At 42.6% G+C, this 22,946-nt stretch overlaps 1 protein-coding gene across 17 annotated transcripts in view; it reads right to left on the bottom strand.

The window, feature by feature from the left end:
- Nucleotides 1–879: 879 nt before the first annotated feature.
- The window catches only part of LCOR (ligand dependent nuclear receptor corepressor), a 163,779-nt gene continuing 141,712 nt past the window's right edge, over nucleotides 880–22,946 (bottom strand). For all 17 annotated transcript variants that reach the window (XM_074382685.1, XM_074382689.1, XM_074382687.1 and 14 more), the window contains one exon: nucleotides 880–16,165. In XM_074382685.1, the coding sequence (XP_074238786.1) occupies nucleotides 11,839–16,165 (4,327 nt within the window). In that variant the 3' untranslated portion in view covers nucleotides 880–11,838. The remainder of the gene's footprint in view (nucleotides 16,166–22,946) is intronic.

Genomic DNA, 22,946 nt, shown 5'->3' with positions numbered 1-22,946 from the left:
ATTTCACTGCTAAAAGGAAGGGGATGGGCAGCAGCAAGGCTTGGTTGGGACCAAAAGGCAGTGCCCAGACTTCCAACAGGCGCGACATCCTGATTACTCGGGCTGCCAAGTTTTCCTGAGATTGGTGATGACACATCTCTATCATCCCTAAACCCAAAGCCCTCAGAGTTAATTTCGAGATGCCCCTTACCCCAAGGCAGCCAGTCTGCACCTCTTGGGTCAGTATTCTCATTCCACTACAGGATGACTATTGGAGGAAAAGAGGTCTATCTTAACAATGAAAACAACTAATCTGGAGCAAGGTAATCTTCCAAATTCAAATTAGAGGGGTGGCCTGGCAATCAGCTGCAGGGTTATTTTTTGCTGGATGTGGTTCTTTACAAGCACAGTCAAATGAGCTTGTAAAGAATCACTGGGCCCTTAAGCTGACCCACTTCAAGCAGAGCTGAACGAATACAATGAAAAAACTCATGAAGCTAGCAAATAGAAGGACTTTTTCTGCCATACTCCAGCAAGGACGATGAGAGCTGGGGCAGCCCTGGCCTGTGGCCTGCACACTTCCCAGTGGCTAGCCCGAGGTCAGGAGCTTGACCTCCATTGCTCCCTGCCCCTCAGAAGAAAATGCTGGCATCTTTCCAACCCTGCCATGGGCATCTCAAGGATTCCTCCATTGGCTTGTCTTTTTCCTGAAGTTATACAAAACTCACAAAATGATTTGTTACTTACATTTAGCAAACAAGGTTCCTCTAGGCCCGGACACTTGGTGGAAGTATTGCTTTGTGGTTTCTTCCGGCAACTCATCAATTTTGTCTTAGGCTGCAAGTTGAATGCCTGGCTCCAAGGCGTTCTGTGCCCTCTTCAGTGACTACACAGACACACTTGAATATCAAAGAAGTTTAATACGCTGCCATAAAATAAGCGCCTTGAAAAAGCTCATGGAATAGATGTCAATGTTAGAGAAACCCTTCCCGCACATCCCTCTGGCTCCACGCCCCATCCCTCAAAAACAAACAAGAGAATCTGAAAAAACATAGGAAATCCTTCCAAGCTTGGATTTCAGTGAGGGCCCCTCTACCAATAACAAGAACACAGTTTCCTACATGGCCTAATAGGAAAGCAAAACACAGAAGCACAAGAAGTCTACAAGATTTCAATATTTAAGAGACTTGGTACATATCAAAGTTAAAATAACTCCAACTTTTATAGCTATACATATTGTTTTAAAGCAACTTAATATATTTTTAAATTTTATATATACACTCTCAAAGGTTCTTCAGGTGAGGTATGTAAACATTGTCTAATGAAAAATTTCAATGTTTCAAACCAACAAATTCACAGCATACATTGAATTTTCATCCATTAAAGACACAGTATATTCCTACACTCACTAACATAGTAGAAATCCAGGCCCAAGAGATACAGACTGATCTTCCGGGTTGCCACTTGCAGAATTTCTCATTTCACTGCTTCTGGAACCGACACTGTCACACAGGCCAGGAGCACACGCTTGGTACCAGGAGGACGCTAGGCCCTCTGGAGGCTCTGTCCTTGGGCAGCTGGATCACTGGCTAAGACTCACAAGACAGCAAAAAGGAGCACAACTGAACAACTACGAGATCGACCTCGGCAATGACAACACTGGGAGAAACCAGAAAGACCTTTAAAGGAACGGTAGAGATTCATTTTAGAGCTCCCTGAATCCACAGCCGGATCAGCAGCCCTGCCCTAAACGCATTCAAAAGGGTTTCGGCCGAGTAAGAATAAAAATCCAACGTGGCACCTGAGCTTCAGTTAAATTGCATGGGCCTCCTACGGCTCCCTGGCCCCTCAAAGGCATTCATGCTAGCCTCAGTTAGGGCCCTGGGCTGTGCTTTTCATACAGGTTGGGGTTGAATTTCTTAGTATCATAATGCATATGGGGAAATAATGCCATGAGTTTACAAAGATGACCAATGCTTGGACACAGGCATCAGCCAATGACCTTGGAGGAGCTCAATTTTGAAAACTACTTGTTCCCTGAGGGTAAACAGCAGGCTTCTATTGAGATTAAGTGAGGCTAATAAGGGGATTTTTCATACAAGGTAATAAGACTTGGGGAGCCTCAGGCCAGAATTCTATTGTACCCCCACATAATTTACAATGCCCCATTCCCCCCACCCCCTACCACCACAAGAAGTAGTCACCTCCCCAATGATACAATACAGGTCAATTTCTTTCCTCTTGCTTGCCTTCAGGCTCAGCAACGGAAAGTTTTATCCTAATGCACCCACTTCAATCTAAAAAAAACACTAGTGAAAGTTCCAAACACCATCTTAAATACAAAAGAGAAGACATATTCCAAAAGCCTAAAAAACTACATTACTTCTATTCATGGTTATCTGGGTGTGGGGTATTTTTTTCACAAAGTTTAGGACGGTCAAAAAGAGAGGCTGCTTAACAGCTTTAGAAATCTGCTGAACTGGACACGCTGGGAGAGATGGAGGAGTGACTGCCCTCTATACTGACCTACATGGTTTAATCCCAGACACCAAGGTAGTTTTAGACATTTCAAGCCCAGGAATACAAGAGGCTTATAGGAAATGGGCTAGCTTTTAAAGGTAGGTCAAATATAGCCAAAGGACATTTAATTGGCCACTTAAATTTCCATTGTAACAAGTCTTACATTTATTTACTCTACAGCCAAATGAGCTTTGCCTCAACTAGACTCTGGGAACCCTATACATTCACAAAAAATTGCAAATGTTTCAATCTATACGCCCAATCTTGATGTGTCTGGTGTTGGCAGATTTCTCATCCATTGATAGAGTTCTATGACAGGAAGGAGTGTGCAGACAAACAGAAGGAAAAATTCAAGTACAGCAACCTCTCCGGCAAAGGCAAGAGGTCTTAGCAAGAGCTGTTCTACCCCCACCCTATCCTCTGAGACAAGGGCCAGTGCGGCCCCGGAATAAATGTTATTACCTAGGATCTTATTGCTTATGGGCAACACATCAGAAAGAACACCTGGAAATCTGCTCTGCAGATCTGGGTACTGACCACTGACCAGTTTATCACACACCTGTGTGTGTGTGTGTGTGTGTGTGTGTGTGTGTGTGTGTGTATATATATATAAAATATAACCAGATGAGAAGAGGGGCAGTTAAAGCTTAGATTTGATGTAACATTACAGATCAATGCCCCAAACAGCTCTCAACCTGCTGGTTTTTGTTCTTTCTCCATGTGTGAACTGTGTTATGAAAGGAAGTCCACTGCTCAAAATATATTCTATAATACTACAATGCAAACCAACATCACTCAGAACATGAATTTGTATACGGCACAGGTAATAAATATTTTTAGAAAACTATTTACAACATTACTTCTTGTGAACATTTAGATGACAGCAAAATTTATTTCTTCCTGCAAAGTTAAAAAAGTTCTGACCGTCTAATTCAGTGCTAAATTCCCTGGCACCTAGTTTCTCATTCACATTTCATCTAAAAATCAGATTTGCTTACAAACAGTTTCTTAGAAAAAACATTCTCCAGCACTACTGTTCAAGTGTCTGCCTCATTTGTTTAGAAAAGACAAAGGGAGGCCTTAAGAAAATACGCAAATGGTTCAAATGGATAACAAAACCCCCTGCATGACTAGTCCCAAAGCTCCCTGCTGTCCTGGAGTTGCAATTCTCAGTCCAGCCAGCCCTGCACGATGAGGATCATGACTCACACGGGGGTGCCCAAGGACAGAGCACAGGGAAGAGGAACATGATCATAAAGCACTGGTTCCATCCCATCTAGGGGTGCTCCGAATTGTAGGACAGGACTCCTGAGAAGTAAAGCTGACCACATCTTAGAACAGATGGTCTCATTCTGTAACCACTGGCTACAGAGGGACTGGCCCACATCTGCACAGATGCATGCTGAGACAGGGAGAGAGGGGCGGAGGAGAAAGAGCCAGGTGCTCACAAGCATTGTCAAGGTGCAGAAGGTAACATGCTTATCTCCCATGATTAATGAGAGTGTGAATAGATGCCTTTCACCAACATGAGAGAAGGACTGGAAATACACCTTAATGCTTTCTTCAGGCGACCAGTGGTTTCTCCGTATCTCACAGGCATGGGTTTGGATTTCCTTGGGGCTACAACTAAGGCTCATTTTCCTGTACAGGCTGTTAAGCATACAGCTGAAAGTACCAACCATACATGCAAGAAGTAGGTTGCATGGGGCATGTCTGATGCCATGCCTGGCACAGCCATACCCATGATGGGAGTCCCACTTTGTTGTGAGACGGGGTGAAGTGTGGAGATGCATTTATGTTGCATCTGTCCAAATAGAGTGAAGGTTTCAAGGCCACACCTTTCTGCCTTCACTGTTCTCTGGGGACTCAATGGTTGAGCATGGTAGCTGGGGAGGATGGGTGGCTAAAAAGAACACTTTCTGGAAAGCCCTTTTGACAGTTAATTTTCTTGTTAAAATAAATACTTTCTATAGAAGTATTTGAACCGGAAAATATTATTTACACAGTGAAATAAATTCCACAGTGATGTATTATATATACGTATTTGAAACCAGTTACTAACACAGTCTCTGAGAACTATTTAGAATGCAGAAACCATACTAGTGAAATCAATAACCTTAAGCTATAGTGGCTCTAAAAATAATCCCTACCTGTGGTATAAATATACAAAATTATGCAAATCTTGCTTGTATAGTCCCTTTCCCACGTATTAGCTCCCAAATACCACAGCTTTAGCTACAAGACAACTATGAGGTGCAGATCATAGACATCTGGGGTCAAAAAAAGAAGTAGATAAACTGAATAGCATTTGGACCCAACAGCTAAATACTAGAGGAAAACAGAGTTTTGAGAGAACAATGCTTCTAATGTGACACGTGTTCAGGGCAGCACTGGGGAAGTGCAGACTGTCCCAGAGAAGATGCCTCCTGGAAGGGGGCTGGCAGCATGAGCAGAGGCGGAGGAGGAAGGGCAAGGTGCCAAGGATGGCTCCTCAGAACGAGCAGGTAACTCGGTGAGAGAGCCCCCGAGTTACTTGTTTTGTCTAAAGCTGCTGGTGTCCTGACAAGAAGCCACAGACATGCTGGTATTATTAAGAGACTGTGTGGTCTGCACTTGAAAGTCAAACAGGCAAACACCAGGCAATTATGTTCACATATCACGACCAGAACTTGAAGAGTGAGAAACCTGCAAGTACACGATAGAAGAGAGAAATGAAGGGTTCTAGGAGCAAAACCAACACATTGTGTACTTTCGGGGAGAGGCACTATTCTTGGCTTTTAAGTTCATGAGTAACTTGCTTGTGCTGAACTGCTGTTAATGGAATGTCTCTCTACCAGTCATGTTCACCGATTCATCAAAATGAAGATCGTACTTTTAAAGACTGCACTTTTAGTTTTAACTACATACCCTAATAGATATGATCACATGCCCACAATTCATTAACAAGTAGACAACTGGCAAAGGGGGATAATGTTTATTTTCTACAAAAGCACTGTTCAGGAATAGTGTGTATCAGCAGCTGTGTACTGAGATGAACAGGCAAGATACTCTTAAAATCTAAAAGAATTGTGGCAATGTCGGATTACATGAAGAAAAAAAAAGTTGTGTTTGTCTACACAATTTGATCTTGAATGACTATTCCAAGGACCAGTAGAGCTTTTCTGCAAAACGGTCAGGTAGTAAATGTTTTAGGCTATGTGGGCCACATACAGTCTCCATTATTTATTTTTTTACATAACCCCTTAAAAACGGGTAAAAAATCCATTTGTCCAACCCCTGGCATGTTGTAATACCATGAGTACCTAATTTTTTTTTTTTTTAATGGACAGTCTCTGCTTTCATGAGGCATGCATACTGAGCACCCCATGTGGGATGGTCCCAGCTAGGGGAGAAAGTTTCTGGGTCTGTGCTCACCTGGCAGCATAACCACACATTGCCCCTCTGAAAGATGGAGCAAAGGACATCACCTGAGCACTGAGCATCAAGCACTGAAGCTTTGGGAAAAGGAAGATCAGACAGAGAGGAGGGAAGTGGAAGGAACTGACCAGCTTCGGTTCAATCCCAAGGCAAAAGCCTGAGCAAGGACACACTCCACAAGTGCTCAGGGTGATTTCCCGGGCCCCAGGATGGCATGGCATGGCATGGCACAACACAATACAGTAAAGCCCTGAGAGCTCTGGGTTTCTGCCAAAGTCTGATTATCTGTAAAGGAAAGAGGCTGGACCCTCAAGTCTTCTAATCCATCCACTGTAGAATACAAGACTCAGTTCTGATGTTCCGAGGGATGAATTACAGTGAAGGCTGCCTCAAAAGACTTCCCAGTCTGGGCAACACAGCGAGACCTTATCTCTGCTAAAACTGGAAAAAAAAAAAAAAAAAAAAGCTGGGTGTAGTGGCATGTGCCTGTAGTCCCAGATACTCAGGAGGCTGCGGTGTGAAAATCTCTTTGAGTCTGGGAGATGAGGGCTGCAGTGGGTGTCATAAAAATGAAGTCAACCGTAAAAAACTGCACTTTTAAACTATATGATCATATATGCCCACTGCACTCCAGCCTGGGTGTCTAAATAAAAAAAAAAAAAAGGCAGCTTCCCACAATTCTGCTTGTTTCAAATACAATAATCTTTTCATTTTCCCCTGAAAAGGATTTGAGAACAAGTATGGGGAAAAGCACTTACTGCTAGGGTATGAAAACTGCCTTACACAGATGTGATTTCATACTTTAAAAAAATCCAGTATTTCAGTGGATATCAAGTCATAAGACATCAAAGTAACACTAAGAATTAAAAATAATAATTTTCAGTTTCAAGACAACTAAAACGATCACTGATTTGGGGCCACTGACAAAAATTTTTCACTGACAGGACATTCAACCACATTCACATTTAAAAACAACCGCACAGAAACTCATACTTGTGTGGGTGTGGTGGCTCACACCCATAATCCCAGCACTTTGGGAGGCTGAGGTGGGAGCACAGCTTGAGTCCAGGAGTTTGAGATCAGCCTGGGCAACATAGCATAACCTTGTCTCTACTTAAACAAAAAAAGATTACATATAACTTATCCTTGAGTTTTTGGAGCAGGAGGAAGACTATAATAGCTTTTCAGTCATACTCTGGTTATAACTCCAATTTTTAAAATCATTACTAAAGCACTCCAAAAGCATCTATGTTTTATTTGTTGGCTTACCTTTAGTTAAATGATTTTGAAAGTATGTGACTAAAAAGGTAGCAGTACCAACTCTTTATTTTCCTAAAAGCTGACCAAAATATTACATTAGAAAAACAATGCTTTAAAAAAAAAAAGAAAAGAAAAAGAAAAAGAAAAATAATGCTTTGGGTTTGTGATCAGACTTGGTTTCGACTGTGTGAGGAACATTTTCCGCATCTAAGTGTGACATTCAAAGGACTAAAAGTCCAACTAAAGTAGTCTCAACTAATTTTACCAGCAACAAAATCTTGGCTTACTTTACTAAACAATAAAGTCAGTAACAGTTCTTTGTGAGTGAAATGAGAGGCCCAGGACATGTAATTTTAGAACTCCGAATCCCTATTTGCTCATGGGTTCAGGCTTTATAGGGTAAGGTGGCCTCGTTATGGCTACTGTGATGGTTGATTTTAAGAAAGATGGAATGCTAAGGTTACTCAAGTTTAAGAGGATGGTAGTGCGTATCGATATAACATGTCTCCTTTGTAGCAAGAATAAAGAGGTGTAAAAGAGAAAAACATAATTGAGACAAGGAAAATGGTAAATACAGAAGAACAGAGAAAAAGGGGCAGAAGAAAGAAGGAAAATCAGAGAATATTTGTTCCTGAAAAAGGATGACTTTCTCAAGCAGGGATCAGATGTTTTCTGAAGGTCCAGATAGTAAGTATCTCAGGCTGTGAGGGCCACAAGGGTCTCTGCTGCAACTACTCAACTCTGCTCTTGCAGTGCAAAAGCAGCCACAGAGATAAGAAAATGGGTGTGGCTATATTCCAAACACATTCTATTTACACAAACAAGTGACCAGCCCACAGTTTGCAGACCCTTGATAGATCATCTGGAATCCAAAAGGCAGCCTGCACAGGCTGACCTAAAACCAAAAGGAACGGGGATGGCTCTCTGGGCTACTGGCCAGCACCTTGGGATATTCCAGCCCAGTCCCAGGTATTGTGACCAGACACAGAACCTGCTGATGGTTAACACTACAGCATCTCCAGCTTGCATCGCATAGCATGCTATGTTTTCCTACTTGGCACTTAGGTCCACTAATCAACAGGAACGCTGCCCATAAATGTGAATGACAGCTCCCACCCTCACCACAGAACTTATCACAAAGCAGGAAAAGAGGCCAAACCTTAATTCAAAGTAACTATCTTGAAGTGATGCCTTTTACTGATGACATAACTGAACAATGAGAAATTCACCTGCCTAGTGTGTGATGCATAGAGGATCCCATTAGGAAGCACCAAATATGTAAAGGGATGACTAAGGGTACCTCTTCGATCCATACTATTTTAGGAACAATACAGCAGGAGACTCACAGCCTACAGAGAAGTCTTTACTAAGGAATCCAAGGGGCTAGCAACTACTGACTTAGACACTAATAGCATTCCTATGAAGGAAGCCCCAGGAGCAGAACACAGGTTTGCAACCTTCCTGCTGTACTCCAAGATTGTTACCTGTCTGAGGAAGTGCTAGCTGGGACCCTAAGTGAGAGAGCGGTCTCCTGGGTGTCCACCTACAGCAGGGAGCCTCATGGGATAGAAGACGGGTGTTCTGAAGAGGGCCCTCCTCTAGGGGAGCTACGGCAGAGCTTCAGTGATTACTTCCCAGGCACCTACCAGCATCTCCAGAAACTCAAGAGAATACCAGAATCCTCTGGTCATCAGCTTCAGCCCCAAGACTGGGATGGTCACTTCACCAAGCGTACACCCAGGAACAGAATTCCTTTCTGATTTGGAATCAGAATGTGGGATAGACTGCTTTTGCATCTGGTGGTGGGCCATTCTTGAAGATGGCTCTAGGAAGATTTCTGCAAGGGAGGGAAAACTAACCGACTTGACTCAATACCCAACCTGAGCTTGGAGGTGTCTGGGAAACTGCTTTGCCAGTACCTGCTGCCGGTATCAAAGGGCCTTTTGGGATTGGCCCTCACGTTTTGCTATTTTCTTTTTTCTAAAACAAAATTAATTGAATCAGCCAAAATGAGATTCAACAAACATAAAAAATTCTACACTTTCAAGTGTTGTAATTATGTAGACTTTCGGTCTATTTAAATGTCCTTATTATAAAGTGTAAGTTGATTTTAAAGATGATCCATTGCATTGTTAGGTATGTAAGATACATAGATACACATTAACACCTTTTCTCACACACAGCCTAGAATGGGAAAGAAGGCTATTAAGTGAGCTTTTAAAAATGAAAAATAACTTAAAAAAGGAATGGAATGAGTTATACACTTGGAACTGGAAAAGTTCCACCCACTTACTACCTTACTCCTCTCCCTAACCTAATCCAAGCACCTTACAAGGTAGTCTGTATGCAGCCAAGGGGGCACCTCTAATGTACAGGAATCAGCATGTCTGCCATTGGCAAACATCAGCTGTTTAAGTCACCACAAAAACAGTATCCAGTGACAACTATATGAAAAGATATTCTTAAAACCTTAAAACCATTTTTTAAGATTAAATGAACCTATTCAAAACATATTAATGCTTCTGTGCAACTTAATGCTGAGAAAGGGTTGCCAATATACACACTCAGCAGTTTTATTAATATAGGTAGCTCTTGAATGGCCAGAGTCAAAGATAATAAAAAGACTCATCGGACAGAGAAGACATTAAAACAAATCAGGGATTCATAAGATAGCAAGCTTCTCTAGCTATGAAATTCAACACAATTCTAAATTTCTCATAAATCAAATGCTTTTCTCCAGTCTTATCCAATCATCAGAAGTTTCCATGATATACAGCAAACCTTTAACAGAATGGGTAGAAGGCCTGTATTATCATGATTCGCATGAAAAAAGTCCATCTGGGCTTATCTAAAGAGATCTGAAACAACCTAAATGGAAAATTTTTAAATGAAATGGGACAGTGCCACAGCTGTCCATACAAGCTGATTTTGGCGACAGAACAGGTTAAACAAGCTGGTTGAGGCTTCAGCAACCAAGCCTTTTTTTGTAGAGGAGCCCAATGGAAAAGTCAAGTACACACTTTGCTATAATGGAGCAAGGTCATAAGCACTAGGCTAAAGCCAATGCGCCCGTCTCAGGCTTCACCTGGGAAAGGCAAACAAAGTCAGTGAAAATATTGTAGTTCTCATTTCTGAGACATGGAACAGAGCCTGACATGACATGGCAGGAGTGATACTACAAGCGTTTAACTACTAGGATGGCATTAATCAATCAGAATGAACATCTACTCCAACAAGTACATTCACATTGGAGCATACAACTGCACATCAGCTCTGGGTGTAGGGGGTGTGGGGGCTCCCCACAGATGTTGGAGCTGCTTCCTCTCACTGCAAGGCTACTCTAACCTTTACATAACTCCGACTGTTTTAGATCTTTCTGAGTCTGGTACTATAGTGGTATTGGGGATGCTCACAGAGACACTGGACTACTTTTAAGCCACCTGTTCTTTGCTAATTACTCAACTCAGGAACACCCAAGCACACGGCACGGGGAAGAAAAAATTTTACTGTAAAACCGGGACTGGGAGACACTTGTGGCTGATAACCACATGCAAATGCACCCAAGCACACATGGACATACACACTTTTAAACCTTTCTATTACTGCAAATATTTCGGCTTTCTTTGAATATGGAAGTATTTGGGTAAGAAAGAAAATAAGAACAGTCATTTTCATCCTAATCATCAAATTACAGCTACAAGATGAAAAAAAAAAAAACATCCTGGACTTTTTCCTCCCAAAGTTATATATTATATATACTCCCAAACTATATATAATATACAACTTTCCTTAGCCTCAGAGAAGGACTCTGCAAGTTCCCTTCTCCAACTAAGAATCTATTTTCTAAGAATGCAGTCTTCTAACAAGACCCTTGCAGCTGGCCTCTTGGCAGCAGGAGTGCTAGCAAGGCCAGAAATGAAGAAGATGGTGAGAATCGGTAATACAGTTTGGGGATGCAAATGATTTTTTAGAAGTTATGAACAAAAATTAACACTTGTGACATATACATGCTCTCAAATGACAAAACATCAAAGGTGAGAGGAGGAAACAATTAATGTGATCTTTTTCAAAAGGGGGTAACAGAAATAGTAATCTTTTATAATAATTATAAAACCTCTGCATACCATAAAAATGATTTGGTTTAGCTTTCAAATATCATCTAAACAAACAAGACAGAGAGGGAAGTTCACTGCTAGGGTTTGCAAAGAGGGGTATCTGTTGGTGGGCAGACGCTGCAGGGTGGCTGCTGAAAAGCTCCTTTGATGTGCATGATGGTGGTCTTCTCGGCTACAGTGCAAGTGCTTGTGCATCAAGTATAAAATACAAGCCTTTAATCACATAGATCAGCTTTTTAGCTTTTGTAAATTTAAAAACAAAAAGGATAAATAAGGCACTGTACTTTTAAAAACAAAAACTGCTTGGTTCCAAGTTTAAAACCCAAGGAACAACCAGAATATAATATATAACTTCCCTTAGCCTCAGAGAAGGACTCTGCAAGTTCCCTTCTCCATCTGAGATGCATTTTCTGACATCTCAAATCACGCTGTTCTCCATTAACTGTAAATTTGAAAGGCTTGATAAGCTTATAAAAGCAGATTTAGTTAATGCAAAATAAAAGGTTACTTCTATAGAACAGTTTTATTCTTGGTTACCATTTTCCAATCACTTTGCATCCAGCCGCCTCCGTTTGCTGTGCGAAGAGTCCAGCTTTGCCTTCAGCTTTCGCTTCCTCTGAGCTGCACTGCTCTCTGGGGTTTTTGTCAGGGGTCTGGCCCGAGTCTTTCCACTAGTCTGCTTCCTATTCGTGGCTTTCTGGGGCCTTGAAGAGGATTCACCTGCCCGCTTCTGTTTTGCAGGTTTCGTCAGTGTTTCTGAGGCAATAGGCCTTTTGTTTGTATTCTCCTTTTCTTTCCTGGAGGGAGGGCAGCTCTTCCCAGGGGACTTTTTAGGGACCTTCCCTTTATTCTCTTTCAAAGACATCTTTTTGGGGAGTTGGCTGCTTCTGTCCCTTGCAGCTGGCCTCTTGGCGGCAGGGGTTTTGGTGGCTCCATCAGCATGCTTTTCTTTGCTGGCTTTCACTGCAGGCCCCTTGTTCTTACTATCAGGAGGGCTGCTGCCTTCTGTTCTCTTGCGTTTACTCCGAACTTCTGCTTTAGGCAAGATTTCAGACACCTGCTTCCCCTTCCTTCCCTTCATTCCTTCAGTACTCTTGAGCTTAACAGGAAACCCATCTGCATCTACTTGCAGGGCAAGCTTGGGGGACATCAGAGGGTTGATGCATACGCTCTTACGACTTGTTTTACTTTCCACAGCCAGACCGTCTGGGTTTTCCATTTTCTCATTCTTGATTAAACGTTGCTGGGCTCTAAGCTTTCCTCGAATATTGGAATATTTTCTAAGAATCCGAGTACTGGCTGGAGTGGGCAGGTTGGCTGGAGGATGGCTGTTTCTATCTTCCTTGACTTCCTCTATGCTGTCTTCAGAATTACGGTTGGGGCTGACATCACTGCTATCCTCTGGCTCCACCTGGTCAGGATTCTCTCGAAATTTAGCCCAGAGCTTCTGCGTTTTCCAATTATTCCTAGCAGGAGTAGCTCCAGGAAATTTCTTCAAGTGTTTTTTCAAGCGTTCAGCCTGCAGTGAACTGGGATACAGGCTGGAAGGAGCGTATTTCTGAAGTGGATGCTTGACAGGGGGAACATCTCCTGGAAGACGAGTATTGAGCTTCTTCACAATGACTAGAGACCGGGTTTCAGTTGTCTCTAAGAACCATTTACAAACATTAGATAATTTGAAATTTGTCATAAACAGCATCTGAACAGGAGAAAACTTCTGACCCTCCAAAGCACCCCTGCATTTTCGTGACCTTTTCTTGCTTTTCCAAATCTCCTTCAGCTTATCTGATTTGTTCCTCGCTCTTGGTGTGGGCTGTCCTTCTTTCTCCAACTGGATCCAGCCCTTCTGAACTTTCACGTACTGGGCATTGAAGTTGGCAATAAGCTCTTGGTTCTCCTCCTCAGCACACCATTCCATAAACTTTGGCTGTTCATCTACCACGGTGTCAACATCATCTTCACCTAGGGGGTCTCCACTCTCTGAAGCTCTGTTTTCCTTCGGCAGTGGGGGGTTTACTTGTGCAGCCTCCTTTTCTGAAGTCGCTTTTGAAGCATCCAAGGAGCCCAGAGAATGAGCGTGTCTTAGGTTGTAGGTTGAAGAGGTCAATCTTTTAGGCCTTGGCACCAATTTTGGTGGCCTAGCAGCATCACCACTTCCACTACTCGACAACCCGAGCGAGCTGCATGGGGTATCACTGTCATCATCTTTCTGCTGCGTGTTTTCTCTGTCTGCCTCATTCACAGCCTCCTCCGCATGCTGTGTGGGAAGATGCCCTGGCTCTTCTTTTGCCTGTGCTGGGTCCCTCTTACAAGGAATACGTTCTGAGGGGATATGAGCATTCTTCTCGTCTGTTTTCGACTGAACATAGATTTCTAGTTTCTCTCCAGGCAGTGGTTGTCCAGCTGCGGTTATGGGGTCCTTGCTGGGGAAAATCTCTCCTCCTAACTCCTTGACTTCTTTGCCCAGCATGTTTTTCAAAGTCTGCCTGGTGATGACCCCAGCGCTTTCACCCTCCGGCTCGGCATCTTTCTCAGGCAGGCGTTCGCTGACACTTGGCTTTTTTGTGTCTTCCAGAGCTTCCGTGTGGAAAGCGTCAGGTGGAAGGCCCTCAGGTGTTGCCCCACTAGGGTGCGCTTCTTTTCTGGAACGTTTTGCACCAGGATTTTTAGAAACCTTGATTTCAAGACAAGCTGAGGAAGAATTTGAACTTTGATTTCTTAAGCATCTGTCAGTAGAGGAAGAATCCAGAAGTTGACTTCTTAGGCACCTATCAGAGGCCTCGAGGAATTTTTTACCTTTTTTCTTCTTGTCCAAATTCTCTTCGAGTGGGTCAGTGCTTGGCTCACACGTGTCTTTTTCTGACAGGCATTTTGTATCCCCATCCGCTCCCTCTAATTTTCTTGTACCACCTGTTGCCTCACCTTCCTCAGTTTCACTGGGCTTTTCATCAGTAAAAGTGCTGCTTTCCTTCAAGAGTGGGTCGACATCTAGCTCCTGGGTATCCCCAGGCTCAACCTCAGCACTGATGCTTTGGTCGTCCTCAGCCTTGCCCAGACTCAGGGGAGGCTCCAAGCACACTGGGGAACTTTGATTTTCTGAGCACAGAGGACTTTCTTCTCTACTGACTGTTTCAGGAGGAGAATGAGGCCTAGAAATGACATCGGCACTGCCTCCCCCAGAAACGCTTTCAGTAGAGGGAAGCAGCGGACAGTCCTGGGGTACGCTCACCTCCTCCGTATCCAGCAGTGCAAGTGGTGGTGGGTCGTGGTCAGGAGAAGACATCCCGCTTGCTGTGGGAGCTGCGACTGTGGAGCCATCTTCTGGCAGGTCCTCTTCAGGAAGGTGAGGAGGGAGAGGCCACACCAGGCTGGAGGCTGTTGTTTCCTCAGACCTAGGGGAGCTGCTCAGATTTGGCTTAATCTCTGCGGGGCAAACCTCAGGCTCTTGAGGTTCTTTTCCAGGTGAAACATCTCCACCTCCTTCCTCAGGGGAGGTTATTTCCTTGCTAGGTTCTTCAGGGTTGTCTTCCCTGGGAAGCTGCACATCTACTGTATGTCTAGGGGCTGAAGTTGCAAGGATCTTCTTAGGAGTGAAAACTGCCTCTGATGCCAACGCTGAGCAGCTTGCTTTTTCCTGGGAGTGTAAATTCCTGGCTAGTGTACGAACAGTTGGCAGCTCACAACAGTCACCATTGAAAAAGTATCCTCGAGTACTCTTTCTGGCTGTTTTCCGAGAAGATAGTATCGATTTTTGATTCTCAAAGTGGCATTCTGTTATTGGCTGACTGATATAAACAACATCACACTGGTTATCATAATCATTTATTCTCAGCCCTGATGCCCTTTTACTTTTCCGAGCTGTCTTAATGGAGGTTGATATCATCTTAGTTCTTGAGTGTCCGTTTGCCGCTTTGTGAACAGCTGGCATAGGGCTGGGGCCTAACCAACCATCTTTGGAATGATCAAACTGGCCCTTATCACTGGGATGTAAATGGTAACCCACCTTATTTCTTCCCAGCGAGTGAAGATGGTTCTCTTGCTTTGGCCTTGCATCTTGTTCATTTGCCTCTAAATCCTGGCGTAAAGGTGTTTTTGAGCTACACTGTAAAGTATTCTCTTTGTCTGCAGTTCTAGGTGAGTTCCCCAAAAACCCTGAGTCCCAAGCCTCTTCTGATAAAGCTTTGAACGAATTTCTTGGAGGAATAATACAGGTATTGCCCTCCTCACTATTCTCAGCTGCCATTTTTACTGTAATTAGACTTTCTACTAAAGCTGAACTCTGCATATGGTCTTTCCCATCCGCACATATGTTCACATTTGTGTCTTGCTCCTGTCCAGTGGTTTGCCCCTCCAAGCTTTTAGGGATGTGGTGGAAGTTCACTGAGGAAGAATTAGATGCAGTGAGGTATCCCGGAGTGAAACTATCCACTGAACTGCTATTAATAGAATTCGGTTTAGTGGTTGGAACTTCAGAGGAATCTTTCTGGACAACAGTCAGGGTATTCTCTCTTCCATCTACAGAGTTTGTCTCAGGAGGAGGCTCCTTCAGGGTCTGTTCCGTCAAGTGTAGAGGGCTGTGAGAGTCTACAAACAAATCTACAGAAGCAGGAGACTTCATATCGAGACACAGAGCATCTTTTTCCTTAGGTTTGGTGCTTAGCTGGGCACAGCTAGCATTACAAGTGGATACATCCATTGCTCCAGAATCAGAAGGCTGCAGGTCCTCAGTGCCTGGCTGAGATTCAGTATACAGGTCGTTCAGAACACGAATGAATTGCTTTTGATGATGAGTACACAGCTTGACCATAAACTTCTCCAGTGGGGACTTCGACTGATTGTTAGAATCTACTGCTATTGCCTCTGTTGAGTTCTCACTAGACAGACAAAGAGAAAGAAGGTATTAGTATGGTCATTTACCAAAGAACTGTTTTTACATTATAAAATTCACTTGATGTTATTCATTTTATTATTAATTTTTTTTTTTTTGTAGATACAAGGTCTCGTTATGTTGGCCCAGCAGGTCTTGAACTCCTGGCCTAAAGACATCCTCCTGCCTCAGCCTACCAAAGTGCTGGGATTACAAGCTGAGCCACCTTGCCTGGCTATCTGTACTATAAAGAGAGTGGGTACTTTGGCCAAAACTGCTTCTCAGTCTGTTCGTATACTTTTGATTCAATAAATAAGAATTATTTACCTAATTATAATATAGAGCCAGGCTGTTATTGTCTCAATTTTTAGTGACAGTATTCTTCATACTTTTTTCTTTTTTTAATTTAACCACAGCGTAAGTTTATATTTACGAAGGATACTTCTTCATACTTTAAAAGTAATCATTCAAAAATTATCTTAAAGAGAAGAAATACTGCAAATATATTTTTTTTTCAAAAAAACTAAAATTTTGACCACATTATTAACTCTAGTTGGTCAACATATACTTTGCTTTATTTTGGGTCTGGGTATTCCTGTTAAATAATCATTGATTTATAAGTCTACAACACTGACAAGAATTGAGGCACACTACAGTACAAATCTTGGCTTAGAAGTACTTAGATGGTGGCTCACATCTGTAATTCCAGCACTTTTGGAGGCTGAGGTGGGTGAATCTCAAGGTCAGGAGTTCAAGACCAGCCTGGCCAACATAGTGAAATCCTGTCTCTACTAAAAATACAAAAATTAGCCGGGTGTGGTCTCAGGTGCCTGGAATCCCAGCTACTCAGAAGGCTGAGGCAGAGAATTGCTTGAACCCTGGAAGTGAAGGTTGCAGTGAGCCGAGATTGTGCTACTGCACTCCAGCCTGGGCGACAGAGTGAGACTCAATCTCAAAAGAAAAAAAAAAAAGTACTTAGAGAAATTACAATTGTGTTTGTTTTTGTTAATTTTTTATGGAGACAGAGTCTCACTCTGTCACCCAGGCTGGAATGCAGTGGTACGATCTTGGCTCACTGCAACCTCTGCCTCCTGAGTTCAAGCAATTCTCCTACCTCAGCCTCCCAAGTAGCTGGGACTATAGGCGCACACTGCCACGCCCAGCTAATTTTTTGTATTTTAATAGAGATGGGGTTTCACCATGTTGCCCAGGCTGGTCTCGAACTCCTGAGCTCAACCATCTGCCTCAGCCTCCTAAAGCGCTAGGATTACAGGCATGAGCCACCATGCCTGGCTGAGAACTTAAAATTTTAAGATGGTTTCTCGGCATGACCAATTGGTCACGCTAATGCAGGAATCCTTCTACCTTTCCTGGGAGCATAAAGGAATAGAAATCAACAATTTTACATTCTTTAAAAGGTGAGATAATAAGCTAGTCCCAATTCACAGTCTCTTAAGTGAGAACACAGATATGATGCCACACTAAACTGTATAGGCCTATCACCGAGAGGTAGTAGTATTCTATCTTCACTCAAGGTCCACTTGCTATATTCTCCTAGACCTTCAATACATCTTTTACAATCATGCACAAGAAATTATTCTATGTTAAAAACCCCTTTCTACCATTTAAATAAGTCACCCAGGACAAATCCTTAGAGCTTATCATGACAGTTGGGGCTGTGTGAAAGGGTGATGCTAGATTCAAGTCACACCACAGGCAATGCCTGCTTAGACAGCCAGGCCTTTCACTAGCTGCTTTGTGCTTCTGGATGCCTGAAACCATGCAGTTGCTCCAGTTTCCTGGAGTTTTATATAATTTCTCAAACTTCTCTGTATGGATTATAATTCCTCAGGAGACTATTATGTGACCTGACATGAAATAGGGCAGAGCACAGAAGGCAGTTTAAATGTGTGAACAGATGTTGTTTGATAGTATCTTCTGGCTAATTCTTTTCTTCAGTCTTTGACTTTTCTGTTCCAGTCATGAGGCACCTTTATAAGGAAGGCTGACCCTAGACAACCCACATCACCCCTACCTTCCTTCCCACCCTCCACTGGCTTCTGAGCAGTGGGGTCATAGTGGAAAGAGCACAGGCTGTGGAATATGGAAATCCGAGATTCCACTTTTGGCTCTGACATTTACTATCTACAAGATCTTAGGCAAGTTACTTCATGTCTCTGAACCTTGGTTTCCTCATCTGTAAGCTGGGACTGAGTGTCAGTATCTCAAATGACTGAGATATTAGATAACATACATAAAGCATAAAGCACAAAAGGCTAGGTACTCAGACAATTTCAGTTTTTGTTCTTGACTTAGGGAGACTTTTAAGATCAAGTGGTGAAAAGGTTGCTGAACATGACTAAATACAAAACCAAGAAACTAGTCAAATCTCTTGCTTAACCTAACTGCTTTACCAGAAAAAATAATACACTGTGTTTTTGTTTTCACAATTAGCAAGAAAGCAGTCTTAGTTGGTAGTGCCATGGGTTTCTGAAAGGGCCTACATTAGACTATGGATTTGAAAGACTAGAAATGTCTTAGAAAATGCCTACCTCGCCGGGCGCGGTGGCTCAAGCCTGTAATCCCAGCACTTTGGGAGGCCGAGGTGGGTGGATCACGAGGTCAAGAGATCGAGACCATCCTGGTCAACATGGTGAAACCCCATCTCTACTAAAAATACAAAAAGTTAGCTGGGCGTGGTGGCGCGTGCCTGTAATCCCAGTTACTCAGGAGGCTGAGGCAGGAGAATTGCCTGAACCCAGGAGGCGGAGGTTGCGGTGAGCCGAGATTGTGCCATTGCACTCCAGCCTGGGTAACAAGAGCGAAACTCCATCTCAAAAAAAAAAAAAAAAAGAAAATGCCTACCTCAAACTTTCCAAGTATAACTGAATTGTGAATACACTGGGAAAAAAGACCATTAAAGTATTACAAAACATACACGAGTATGGTAAACTCCAATGTACATCCTGGCAATGGGGACAAAATGTGCCAAAGGGAAGAAAAGATGAAAGCAGCTAGGAAAAAAACCTACTGAGTACTTGTCTGTCTATAAAGTGGACTTAATAAAAAGTTTTAAAAAGGCAATATATGGAATAAGCTCCTCCTGCTTTGCAAAAATGGCAAATATTATCTTCTTCCTTTGGAACAGGCAAGACATCAGTGACATCCTTGGATGAGTGACTGTTAGGACATTTCCAACTTACAGACTCAATGAGATGTTCAAAGGAGCTCAACAGACTCCTCATGTAGCTGCAGACTTTTCTGCTCATGGAGCAGGCAGGAGGTGGTCCCTGCTCAAGGACCCCTGGAGCCCTTTAGGAGGAACTTTGCCGCTATGTCTATCAGGTGGAAGCAACAACACAATATGTGTTACAAGCTACAGTACCAGTGAGGAGGTGGAGAACCAATGAGTAGTCCTGCTATTTACTAGTTATGTGACCTTGTCCAAAACACTTAACCACTTTGGGTCTTAGAAGAGTACCTGCCCCATCTACCACTTGGGAATTCTCCAAGGAAAAACCTACACGGTTTATACAAATATCAACTAGTGTCAATGAATCAAATTAAAAGTGCTTCAGTAAAAATAACTAGGCTAACTGGGCTTGCTAGCTTTAGCCTGCAGTCCCAGCTATCCCAGCTACTTGGGAAACTTAAGGTAAGAGGATCGCTTAAGCCAAGGGGGTTGAGGCTGCAGGGAGCTATGATTATGCCACTGCAGTATAGCTTGGGTGACAGAGTAAGACCCCATATCAACAAACAAACAAGCCAACAAACTTGGAGATCAGGAACATGCATTAATGCTTTCTTATAACGTAAAAAGAGTAAATTCTCTGGATAAAATTTAAACTTCAAGTACCAAAAATTTTAAAGCAAATATATAAAGATTCAATTTTTTTTCTGATGGAAGTCTTAAAAAATTATCTCATCTTGAACATAATTCATTATTTCCTGATACTTGGGATCATTATCATATGCACTATTACTGAAGTTTGGCTATTATTTTTATTACACTAAACCAAATTATATTAATAGTTTGGGGGGCTACTCAACTAAATAAGTCTGACTTCCTAAAGAGCCACAGTGGTAGCCTGTTTTGTATTAAAATCTTCCTCCTTATTGGCTTCCAAACAGTGCTGATCTTAGCAGTCCTATTTCTGCCTTTAGTAGGACTTCTCACTAGCTGAGAAGCCATATCCCATGTGCCAGAATAGTATTTTAAAAATAAACAGGCTCTGAATGAAAGCTTGAGGAATAGTTTTAGGGGTGAGTACGTGAATTTTCTAACCATAACTTCTGCTGCTCAGAGGCCTTTATTCCTTAGCTCCTGGTTCTTGGATATGTTCCTGATGTTTCCAAGGTAGGTGACTATAAACAAGTAGGATGCCTTTTTAATACATCAAAGAATATACTCGAGGTGCATAGCAGTACACAAAAAAGGCTGACAAAGCTCTGTGAATGGGGTGAAGAAATATCATGGCATCTTATTGTAGAAAAATTGAAGAGATAAATGGTTCCTCCTAATTCAAGAAGTACAATCATTACCTAAGTCTTTGCAAAAATTTTCTGGGTACTGCTTCAGGCCTATAGCTGGGCTCTGGAAGGAAGCTTTGGTGCTTGGAATTAACAAGATGCCTGGGGATGAATGAAATCAAGGTATACATACAATAAGAAGACAGAGTGCTATGAAGAAAGCTGAAGAAGCACTTTCCTCTAAAGGGATGCTCACACAGAATAAATGAATAATCATTTAGTCCACAGGTAATAGCTAACTTCCTTTATGATTGTGAAACTCTAATCTGCTACTGTCCCATGTTTCAACAATTTAATAGCACCCCAATGTTTTTATTACCCTTAACTAACGTAAGGTATTCCGAAGGACCATGCAGCCAGCCCTGAAGCAGCAACTGTGGCCGGATGGCTCAAGCTAATCCCCATTAGACAACCACAGGTAGGCAGGAATGTGTTTCACAACCTCATGGCAAGAGGAGGTGGCGTCTTCCATGCCACCCACTAAGGTATGCTAAAGAAACATGTTCAGGATCCACTGAACTCTAACCTGGAACAATGCAACAAAGCATGTGGATGCTAAAAAAACAGTAGCATCATCAGAGAGACCGATAGCCTACCCTAACCATAAGAGACACTTGGAGCAGTAGTTTGTGGAAGCTCAGGAGAATGAAAAAACAAAACAAAACAAAACAAAAAAAACCTTTTCTTTTCACAGAACTGCAAATGGCAACCTCCAGAGAAAATGGCTTCAACAGAAAAGGCCATTTGTACGTTTTCCTCAGAAAAAGGATCAGGGACAATATACTGCTGAACCACAGGTCATAAGAGCAGGTACCAGGGTATTCTTGTCAGCCTGTCATTGGCCAGCTCAAAACCACCCCACCTGGATTGATTGCATCCTTTCCTGAAATTCTAAACCACTATTCTTGGTAAAACTCAATTATATGGGGCCTTGTATACATACAAACACACATACACACACACACGAGCGTGCGGAGTTTCGCTCTTGTTGCCCAGGCTGGAGTGCAATGGCGCAATCTCAGCTCACTGCAACCTCTACCTCCCAGGTTTAAGCAACTCTCCTACCTCAGCCTCCCAAGAAGCTGGGATTACAGGCGCCTACCACCATGCCTGGCTAATTTTGTTATTTTTAGTAGAGACTGGTTTTCACCATGTTGGTCAGGCTGGTTTTGTTCTGTATGTATTACGACGTTTACACGATTCTGAATCTGAGATGTCTAGCAGGCAACTGGACACATAGGAATGATGAGCCCACTGATCACTTCACTTTGATCTGAGAGCCTTCACATTAATACTAACCTTTGTCCAGGTGTCATTAAATGGCCCTGTTATAACAGCTAACTTTACAATATAGCAATAAAATCAGTTTTGGCTGTAGCTCTAAGTTATCCAGCGTTCTACTTTGTTTCTAGAGTTTTTCTCAATAGCACTTAAGTTGTATTTTATTTGAGTCTCCCTCTGTTGCCTAGACTGGAGTGTAGTGGCACAATCTCGGCTCACAGCAAGCTCCGCCTCCCGGGTTCAAGTGATTCTCGTGCCTCAGCCTCCCAATTAGGTGGGATTACAGGCATGGGCTCCACCACACCCAGCTAATTTTGGTATTTTTAGTAGTGATGGGGTTTTATCATGTTGGCCAGGCTGGTCTTCAGCTCCTGATCTCAGGTGATCCACCAGCTTTGGCTTCCTAAAGTGCTGGGATTATAGGCGTGAGCTACTGTTCCTGCAATAACACCTAAATTTAGATGAATTTTATCATTTGAATATTTTAAAAATTAATCTCAACTTCCTGATATTTAATTATATTACTTTTTTATATTAAAAAATAGGTGTCAGCCAGTTTTTCCTGTTTTAAACAGCTCGTCTTTACTTTTGCATCTAGTTACTCAATTTTTCTGAGACCTTAGATTTTAACAGACCCTAAATATAGCACTTGCATTTATTTAGAATATTGTTGGGCAGCTAGTAGGGAAACCAGAGAGAGACGATTTTCTGTCCTGCAAAGCATTTCCTCAACTTGGCCTAAGGTGGAGGAAGCACTGTTTTAGTTCGGTACAGATAACAGTCTGTATCATATGATGTCCTTCACATCTGACTAAATAAGATCTGTATAAGAACAGTAAATTCATCACAGATGTTGAAATGATTTGAGTTCATGCCGCTTCTGCTCACCAAGAGGACTCTCTGTAATAGTCAAGTGAATTGTTCGTTAATCACCTGAAAACCACCACTAAAGCACAGTAAGATACTAGTGTAGGAAG

Source organism: Saimiri boliviensis, chromosome 12 (genome assembly GCF_048565385.1).
Source record: "Saimiri boliviensis isolate mSaiBol1 chromosome 12, mSaiBol1.pri, whole genome shotgun sequence".
NCBI classification, from domain to species: Eukaryota; Metazoa; Chordata; class Mammalia; order Primates; family Cebidae; genus Saimiri; species Saimiri boliviensis.
Note: the sequence above shows the minus strand (reverse complement) of the source record. Positions and strands in the feature narration are given on the sequence as shown.